The following is a 10,670-nucleotide window of genomic DNA, read 5'->3' on the forward strand; positions in this document are numbered from 1 at the left end:
TTGACCTTAAGTGACCCTTGACAACACTCTCGAGGGAATCGGCGAATGACTATACCTAACTAAAAAACTTGCAAGTTATTGAAGCGAACAAGATGTAAATGTAAGTTTCCCTCCCTTATGTGTTAATTAAAATGTAGGTGCTTATTTGCACTAATTCGGTAATACAGTGTTATCAAGGTTCGACAGGCGTAGTTTATAATAAATCTTGTACTCGTGTATTCGTAAATTGACGAGAGGTTATTGTTCAGCCAAGAGAATCGTGAACGACCAAGTATTTAAGTCACCCTTCAGTAACATAGACAACCAAATCATATGAATTTTCTGAAATTTTTTTTATCCATATTATACAGTATTTAATATCGAAAAATAAAGAAAACATATGTGTAATAGGAGTTGTTAAAAAATATTCTAATTTATTAGATATTTTGTAAAAGTTAACATAACTATATTTCATTAAAAAATAAAAAAAAATTACTTTTAGGTATTATGTTTCTTAAACTTTGTTAAATTAGAAGAAACGAATGAGTTGTGAGAGAAGCTTCCATGCTTCGATCACAAATTTTTACGACGTGAAGTCATTAACGTACAGTACAAGTTGACCAAATTATTTTTTTATACCACTGTGAGTGTTACGGTCAGTGTGTTATTTGGAGTACGGAAAAATTTTTTGTTCAGTTTTTGGTATTGCCATAAAATTATTATGATCATGATAACTAAAGGTATTATAAAAAGTTATATGGAACCTTATTTCGTATCAAAATAAAAAATACTGTTCGAGAACACAGGATATATATATATATATATATATATATATATATATATATATATATATATATATATATATATATATATATATATATATATATATATATATAATTTTTAACTCACGATGAGAGTTCTATCTCATATTTTTTTTGTTGGACAAGTGTATTACTAACCATATTACGCGATTAAAAACCTTCGTTGTTGAAGCGGAGTAATAACATTATAACAACTTATGATGTAATATATCACAGCTAAGACGCACATTTTCCCGCCTTAATAAAAGTAACACTGGATTAGTACACGAGAATTATGTACGACAGAGCTTCATGATCACGTGACTTATTAACCTTTAAGTTTAAGGTAATACTGAGGTTACTGTCCACAGGTGTCTCAAAATAAAGGTTTAGTCGACCTCACTGACTCTAGGTCCAGGGGCTCTAAACCTGGTGTTAGTGAGTCATCTCTTTGGTCACGAGAGCCTGAGTTTCACAATTTTAATCATAGTATAATGTTCAGCACCCTAATGTTTTATTCACAATACAACGGAGATAAATAACTAGTAAATAAAACCACTGTTCTTAAACGATTGTGCTTGTGGTAAAATACTAAAATACTTTTGACTCAGGAAAAAATGCTTCTTTAATTATTTCTTTTTATTGACAATACAAAACATATATATTATAAATGAAGAAATTGTACCAGTGATTTCCTGGTACGTTAGGAAGGTTTACGATGAATTAACTGAACATTTTATTTACAGTAAAAGACATAATAGTTCATTACAAATGTATACAGTACATTGCTATACATAATATAGATAATTTTTATGTAAAGCATAGAGAAAGAAAGAAATGGAATCTTTTTTGTGGTATATTTTTTACTTACTATAGAGGAAGAACCAGCTCTCAGTTAACTGTTAGCGAGATAACCGGCTACTGTACACACACACAGTCTGTATACTAATGTGGTCGAGCTTGGTGCATTGGCCGATAGATGTTGCCATCACCTCACCGCTCTTAATCCGAGAAAGATACTTCTAGTTGCTTTCTGTACTGGCAGGGTCTCTAGCTCGGCAACTTTCACCATCAGCCAGTTCTCCCGTTTAGTATTTATGTCTCTGGCAAGTAAATTTATAATACTATTCATCCATCCCAGTCTCTGTGTTCCCCATCCCACATGTCATAACTGTAGGGAAAAAAAATCACGTAGGGACGACAGACTATCTGTACTTTATACGTAAATTTGTACTTGTTCATTATATTTCTCGGTAAAGTTTTTGGAGGTGAAGGTGTCCAAAAAGGGTGTGTCCGGGGCTCTTCCTTCAGTTGTAGTCGTAGAGGAGTTTCATTATGGTGGGGTAGACATGTTCATGTGCATCCTCAGACCAGATGAAGTCGACGTGGTTGAAGAGTCTTTCTGGTACTTCATAGTCAAGGACCACATTGGGCAACTCCGCCACTGTCTGTCTCAGCGCCTGTAAGATACCACAGTGAAAATATATGTAACTCTTTAATTGGACGAGCAACAAATCCGTCATTGTAAGCAAGAATTTGTCATGATGCCCTTTCATGCTAAGGTTGACACTACTCAATCAAGTTCTGAAAACATCTTGCTACACCCGAGTTCAGTCAAACGTTTTATTACTTTCATATTTCACGTATTAACAGTGATATTAATTCACAGTTTTTATTAATTCCGTCAAAAATGTCTCAGTTAGGGATACAAAATAGAACATAGGTTAGGAAAACCGGTTGAAAAAGGCATTTAATGATAAAAAATCCGGCTAAAATCCCACTCGCCAGACCAACACACACATTCAGTCTGGTCAGTGTAGACGGCAACCTCCAGAATCTTTATTAACAGCATTATCTCACCGTGTGCTCGACTATCCAGTCGTCATCACTCCAAAAGACACCGACAGGAACTTTGACGCTGCTGAGGTTAAACGGCGGCGGCGACGTCGTGCCATACTCCGCCAAGTTCCTCTGTTGTCCGTAGTCGAAGGCCCGGAACTTGCCTGTAGCACCGTAGATGGTCAGGTTTACTGAATTAAATTGAATGAGGCTAGGTCAAGTGAGGCTCAGTTAGCTGTAACGGCAAAAGCTGGTTAAGGTGACAGTGGTGTGATTGTGAGAGACGGTGGTTCTGATTGGTGGAAAAGTCTAATGGAGACCCGCTTCTGGTGTTGTAGTCGATTGAGCTAAAAGTTTAATTCACAAAGTTGTTGGGATATTTTGGCGAATAAAATATAATGAAAGTCACCTACAGTGATGAATGATTTTCAACATTCAAGACTTTATTACAAATGTTAACTATGAAGATGTTTTTCATTACAGCCTTGGTCTTAACCTTAAGTAACCTAAGTGTATTAGACACTATCGGAGAAAGTCATTAGGCTAATACGGCCATCTCTTATGTGTAGACAAATGAAAAAAGGAAGAGAAACTCACCGGAGTGGTACAGCTGCAGGAGATGAGTAAACATGTGTATGCTTGTGCCTGCTGGCACGTGGGCGTGGATCACTGGCAGGTAATTCTGAGGAGAAAATTACAAGGATAATTTTTATGATTATAAATAACAAACATAACAGTAAATTACCTTTATCGCACCTCTGTAACACTCCCCGGACAACCTGTAAATAATATTTGTTATTGTAACTACTTTTAGGCCTCGACTGCTCTTTTGGTTGAAGACTAAATTTTGAGACTCCTTATACCAGCACAGGTTCTGAGGGTCACACCATGATCGATAAGTCCCAAACGTAACGGTGAGTCACAATCACTGCATTTGTGGAACACTTCATCACAGTTTATATAAAGTGACTAAATTGCTGTTATTGCTTTATTTAATTTTGTGGTTTACGATGTATTGCTAATTTACTCGGTACCTAGAACTATAATGACTTCTGTGGTGTAGTACAGTAATTATTTATATAGTGTACGGTACTGTAACTACCTTTTAGTTATTCACGGTGAATTCGCTTGTACCCAATATATTCTTCTATAATGTCTTATGCAAAAAAAAATATTTTAAACAAATTATTGTCATCAGATATAGAGAAATTCGACATTAGGGCACATTATTAACGGGTCAGGTGATGGTGACACCTCGTGCTGGAGCTGCTGTGTTATGGTCAGAAACAACTAAGCTAGTAGGTAGGTGGTACTCACTGGATCAACATTTTTAGAGGTTGGGCCGAAATTCACGTAATGCGCCGCCAGACACATGAAATTGATAAAGGACTCTGGTGCACATACAGTCGATCCCGCACGTACAGTCGTGGAGTCCAAGGGATTGAACTCCAGTTTCCCTAAACGGGTGAAAGTTTCCTGAAACAAGTAAATTTTCATTAAAACGTATAAAATTGTTTTAGTTATGAAAACAAGTTACTTTGCTTGGACCTTCATTTAAATGTTAATACAGGAAGAGACCGGAGTACCCGCAGGGGAAGTACTGATGATAGTATTCTTTCTGAAGCTCAATGTTACTGACAGTGACCAATAATCGTGTTGGACTTGCCGAATATATAGTTGAGGTAGAAGAAAATATATTTTTAGTCTCTCTCTCTCTCTCTCTCTCTCTCTCTCTCTCTCTCTCTCTCTCTCTCTCTCTCATAGTAACTCACATCAATAACGTAGGCGAACGAGCCCAAGAGGCTCCAAGGGGTCGGTTTGCCCTTAACATAAGCGGCAGGGGCCAAAGCTGCCACCACCCGTACCTGCAGGAAACACCAAACGAGAATAAGACTAAATTCAAACAAGACTTTATCACAAGTATATTTTTCCAAGACTGAAGTTAAACAAGATTAGATTGAGGCTGCGGTGATGGGATGATGATCTACCTCCCATAAGTTCTTCTGCCTCCCTGTATAGTTCTCTTCCGGTGAGGAAAAATCTGGGGCAGATGTTTACCAGAAGATAAAATGGTTACAGCGGAAAAATTTGGGATAAAAAAAAAAGTTTGACAGGTACAAATATCACTAGTGGTGAAAACGTTTAAGTGGAGGACCGTGGTCGCCAACCCTCAGGTGTGAGAGCGGCACTTTGATTGAGATTGGGGCTGGATTTAGTGAAGCAAGATGGCGGAAGAAAGTATTAAGGCAAGGCGATGGAGAAAACTAGTGGAGTAAGATGGTTGACTCACCCAATAGTTGATTTCCGGGTGGTAGTCCATCATGGCGAGGAACACCCCACACCCCATGGAGTGACAGACGTAGCTGACCTGCTCCGCGCCGGTTTCCTGACGCACGTATTTGAGCATAGCCGGTATGTCATAGCGTGCTGCCTCGGTCCACCTGAGAGAGAGAAGGGAGGGTTAGTTGTCCGTAGCGATGTCTGTCTTTGGGCCACATTATGCGGACTTTTTCTGGTACTGGAAATAACCATATTATGAGTCGCCTGTAAACCAAAACTTGGGTTTATTGATATCAAGTTCCTTGCTACTTACCACCTGCTACTTACCTTTAATCCCAGAACTCAGGCTACTTGCTACCTACCTGTAATCCCAGAAGTTGACTGTTTGCTACTTACCTTCTGTAGTCCCAGAACTTTGGCTATTTGCTACTTAACTTTAGTCCCAGAACTCGGGCGTCATGCTACGTACGTGAAATCCCAAAATTTTGGGTCGTTGGGAGAGAGTCGAACGTGGCGTCGAGCATAGAAATTTCCTCTGATATTTCCGAGCCAAACATCATAGCCAGCGTCCGCCAGCAAGAACGCTACAGTAGGGGGAGGGGAGGTCATAATTAGTCTCACGTGCCAAAAACGGATATTTTATATTTAGAAAATGACACTTGTGCACACAGCACCAACAGCATTGATAAGAAATTCTTAGGAACCACATTATATATACATTAAAGGTCCTTTCTTGAGTTAGACACATTAAGACAACACTTTAAAAGACACCACTTTAGTCAAACACATTGTTTAGGTAGAAAACAAAATAATCTTGTGATACCATGAACTACCCTATTGTATACCACATCACTCTCTCTCTCTCTCTCTCTCTCTCTCTCACCTAATGCTTCGTCAGGATCATTCATGATGTAGTCGGCGCTGGAGCCAAGAAGACCATGCATCAGTACCGCCACCTTGCGACTGCCACTACTGCTGCGTCTGACGGGTCATTGGAAATGATAAATAATGCCATATCAAACCTTCTCATCTATTATGATAATGAATATATCCAAACCTCGGGGCTAGTATGATGAAGATATATACTGATTGACCTAAGGTTCAAACGTTACATCTTTTATGAAAATGAATAATTCCTGATCTGGGGCTCAAAGCTGCAAAATACCTGTTCTCTGTTTACTGGTAAGGTCGACCAGGACATATCATTATCTGACGACGCCTCTTCACGTTTTTTATCGTCACATATCCTACTTTGTCAAATATATATCTGGATGTTGCAGATGAATTTCCAATCAAATGTGTTCCAGTGCATCTTATGTAACCAACCCGCATTGTCTAAACTGTTATTGTTACTCAAGTCTGACGAAAGTAGCCAGAGGTTAGTCAGTCGCTAATTTGCCTTAAAGTACCCTAATAAACCATTAGTTAAGAGTATATACAGTATACAGTATATATATAGAGTCGATAACTTACCTGTTTCTTCTTACTACAGAGGGGACGTTTACAAAGAGCGCCAACTCATCCTTGGATCTATAGTCACGATCTGAGTGCGTGTACGAGTCGGCGTAGGCGTCCGAAGGAATCCGGGCGTGTAGGAGGATTTCGGCCTTTGTGAGTCCGTTGGCTTCTGGGTGGGAGAGGACTTGTGGGCTGGTGTAGGCTTGTGGGCGGGTGTGGCGTTGTGGGAGGGTGTAGGCTTGTGGGCTGGTGTGGCGTTGTGGGAGGGTGGGGCCTTGTGGGCGGGTGTAGGCTTGTGGGAGGGTATAAGTTTGTTGGAGGGTGTGACCTTGTGGGAGGGTGTTGTTCTTTTTTGGTGTGTGGGCTTGTGGAAGGTGTAGATTTGTGGGAGGTGGGGCCTTGTGGGCAGGTGTGGAAGCTTGTGGGAGAGGTATAAGGTTTGTGGGGAGGGTGTGGCCTTGTGGGGAGGGTGTAGTCCTTTCTGGGTGTGTGGGCTTGTGGAAGGGTGTGGGTGTGGGAAGACGTTGCCTTGTGGGAAGTGTGGGCACTGGGGTGTGTGGGCTTGTGTGGGGAGGTGTGGGTTAGTGGGGAGGGGCGTGGCCTTGTGGGAGGGTGGAGTCCTTCTGGGTGTGTGGGCTTGTGGGGTGTGGGTTGAGTGGGAGGCATTGGCTTGTGGGTGTTTTCCTTTTGTGTGGGCTGGGAGGTGTGTTGGGAGGGCGGGCTTGTGGGGAGGGTGTAGTCCTTTCTGGGTGTTGGGCTTGGGGAGGGTGTAGGGAGTTGGAGGGTGGCCTGTGGGAGGTGGAGTCCTTTCTGGTGTGTGAGCTGTAGAGGGTAGGGTTTGTGAAGGGCGTTGCCTTCTGGGAGGGTGTAGTCCTTTCTGGGTGTGTGGGCTTGTGGAAGGGTGTAGGTTTGTGGGAGGGTGTAGGCTTTTGGAAGGGTTTGAATCCGGAACAGTTTGTAGGTTTGTGGGAAGGTGTCGGTCCTTGAAGAGCATTTGTGTGTGACTTGGTATCGGCTTGAGGGTTCACGTCGGCCTGCGACAAAAGACTTTCTTGTGAGTGTGTGGACCTCTGAGTGGCTGTGTGTATGCGGGAGGGTCTTTTCATGTGAGTGTGTGTGGGCATGAGGTTGGATATATGTGTCAAAGAAGATACTTTGGCTAATATCGGTGTTGTCCAGCGGGTGATCACGTGAGTCAGTGTGGTTTTTTACCAAATAACGTGAGAGACAGATTTTGTGCGTTTTGCTGTGGGTAACTGGGCGGATAGTTTCATGAGACTGGGTGTCGGTGTGTGGGAGGACGTCCTCATATGAGTGGGTGTGGAAGTTTGGGGGGCAGAAGGTGTTTGTGAGGACGTCCCCATGGAGGGGTGTGGGGTGTGTGGGGGACGTCCACATGTGGTGGGTGTGTGGGAGGATGTCCCATGTGAGTGGGTGTCGGTGTGTGGGAGGATGTCCTCATGTGAGTGGTGTGGTTGTGTGGGACGTCCACAGAGTGTGTCTGGGGAGGATGTCCCTATGTGGGTGGTGTGTGTGGGGGATGTCCTCATGTGAGGGTGTGGTGTGTGGGAGGATGTCCTCGGGTGGGTGGTGTGGGGCGTCTCTGGTGGTGGGTGTGGTGTGTGGGGATGTCCTCATGTGTGTGGGGAGGACGTCCTCATGTGAGTGGGTGTGGGGTGGGGGGATGTCTTCATGTGAGTGGATGTAGGAGTGGTGGGTGTCCTATTGTGGGTGTAGGGGTGGCTGGGTGTCCTTGTGGCTGTGGGGTGAGGGTGTGGGGGGGAAGACTCATGTGGTGGGGTGGAGTGTGAGGTGTGTAGGAGGCTGGGTGTCCTCATGAGTGGGTGTAGGGGTGTGACTGGGTGTCCTCATTGAGTGGTGTGAGGGTGTGTGGGTGGGTGTCCTCATGTGAGTGGGTGTAGGAGGTGTGGCTGGTGTCTCTCTGTGGGAGTGGGGTGTAGGAGGTGGGTGGGTGTCCTCATGTGAGTGGGTGTAGGTGTGTGGAGGACGTCCTCATGTGAGGGGTGTGGGTGTGGGTGGAGGCCCTCATGTGAGTGGGTGGGAGTGGCTGGGTGTGGGTGTGGGGAGGACGCCTCATGTGAGGGGTGTAGGGTGTGGTGTGGTGCCTCATGTGAGTGTAGGGTGGGTGGGTGTCCTCATGTGGTTGGGTGGAGTGGTGGACGTCTCATGGAGAGAGTGTGGAGGACGTCCCATGTGGTGGGGTGTGGGGTGTGGGTGGTGTCCTCATGTGAGTGGGTGTAGGAGGTGGGTGGGTGTCCTTGGGTTGTGTGTGTGGGTGACGTCCATGTGGTGGGTGTGGGGTGTGGGTGGTGTCCTCATGTGAGTGGGTGTAGGGAGTGTGGCTGGGTGTCCTCATGTGAGTGGGTGTAGGAGTGTGGGTGGACGTCCTCATGTGAGTGTGGGTGTGGAGGTGTGGGTGTCCCTCATGTGAGTGGTGTAGGGAGTGTGGCTGGGGTGTCCCCATGTGAGGGTGTGGGGAGTGTGGGTGGGGTCCTGTGAGGGGTGTGGGGGTGGGTGGGTGTCCTCATGTGAGGGGTGTAGGAGTGGCTGGGTGTCTCATGTGGGGGTGTCCTCATGTGGGTGGGTGTCTTATGTGAGTGGGTGTGGGAGTGTGGCTGGGTGTCCCTCATGTGAGTGGGTGTAGGAGTGTGGGTGGGTGTCCTCATGTGAGTGGTGTAGGGAGTGTGGGGGTGTCTTCATGTGAGTGGGTGGGGTGTGGGTGGGTGTCCTCATGTGAGTGGGTGTAGGAGTGTGGGTGGGTGTCCTCATGTGGTGGGTGTGGAGTGTGGCTGGGTGTCCTGGTATGAGTGGTGGAGTTTGAGCAGGTGTAAGGGTGTGGGAAGACGTCTTCATGTGAGTGGGAGTTGGTGTGTGGAAGTTGTCTTCATGTGAGTGGGAGTATGGGTGGGTGTGGGAGTGTGAGTGGGAGTATGACTGGGTGTAGGGGTGGTCGTCTTCATATGAGTGGGAGTGTGGGCGGGTGCGGGAATGTGGGCGGGTGCGGGAGTGTGTGCGGGTGCGGGAGTGTGGGCGGGTGCGGGAGTGTGGACGTGTGCGGGAATGTGGGCGGGTGTAGGGACGCCCGTGTGGTATGCGGTGCATCTCCAGGATGTAGCCGTCATCAGTGGTAACTTGGTGGACCTCGACTGGGTATCCGCGATCCTATAATCGGCTGTTGTATTAATAACTGCCTTAAGCATTATAGTACACCAACACCTTAGCAATATAGTGCTTCAACTACAACACATGGCTTATATAGTACTACACTACTACACATTGCTTCAATAGTGCTACACTACAACAGCAACAATGGTTACTGCAACTACAACTATTAGCTTAATATAGTACTACACCTACTACACCTTAGCTAATATAGTGCTACACCTACAACACTTTTGGCAATATAGTGCTACACCTACAGCACTTTAGCTTAATATAATGCTACACCTACAACACTTTAGCAATATAATGCTACACCTAACACCTTAGCTTAATAAGTGCTACCACAACACTTACAATATAATGCTACTACAACACTTTGGCAATATATGCTACCTACAACATCTTTGGCTTAATATTTTCACCTGCAACTTAGCTAATATGCTACAACACTTTGGCTTAATATAATGCTACACCTACAACACTGGCAATATAATGCTACTACAGCAATAATAATTCTTGCTACACTACAACATTACAATATAATGCTACCTACACTTTAAGCATATAATGCTACACCTAAACACTGACCAATAAATGCTACACCTACAACACTTTAGCTTAATATAATTTCTCACCTACAACAGCAATATAGTGCTACACCTACCTTAGCTGAATATGATGCTACATGTTCAACAATAGTGCTACACCTACAACACTTTTACAATAATGCTACCTACCATGCTTTTAGCTAATATAATGCACCTACAACACTGAAGCAATATAATTTACACCTACAACACTTTAGCTTAATATATTACTACACATACTACCTTGACAATATAGTGCTACAACTACAACATTAGCTTAATATGGTACACCTACACCAGCAATATAGTGCTACACCTACAACACTTTAGCTTAATATAATGCCACCTCTGTACTGACAATATAATGCTACCTACAACACTTTAGCAATATAATGCTACACCTACAACATTTAGCAATATAATGCTACACCTGCAACAAGCTTAATATAACTACCTCTACACTTTATTATATAATTTCATACAACACTTTAAGCAATATAATGCTACACAACACTTTTGCTTAATATATATGCCACCTACAACA

General features: G+C 43.9%; 1 protein-coding gene across 1 annotated transcript; it reads right to left on the bottom strand.

The window, feature by feature from the left end:
• Nucleotides 1-1,450: 1,450 nt before the first annotated feature.
• Nucleotides 1,451-9,941, bottom strand: LOC121860242 (lipase 3-like). The gene is given in 11 exon segments (XM_042357329.1): nucleotides 1,451-2,239; nucleotides 2,640-2,782; nucleotides 3,216-3,300; nucleotides 3,936-4,094; nucleotides 4,391-4,483; nucleotides 4,909-5,059; nucleotides 5,368-5,482; nucleotides 5,782-5,879; nucleotides 6,372-6,884; nucleotides 9,313-9,549; nucleotides 9,937-9,941. Coding segments are annotated over 11 exon segments (1,752 nt in total). The 3' UTR covers nucleotides 1,451-2,086.
• Between the last annotated feature and the right edge of the window lie 729 nt (nucleotides 9,942-10,670).

This window comes from Homarus americanus, unplaced genomic scaffold (genome assembly GCF_018991925.1).
Source record: "Homarus americanus isolate GMGI-L3 unplaced genomic scaffold, GMGI_Hamer_2.0 scaffold21914, whole genome shotgun sequence".
Lineage (NCBI taxonomy): Eukaryota > Metazoa > Arthropoda > Malacostraca > Decapoda > Nephropidae > Homarus > Homarus americanus.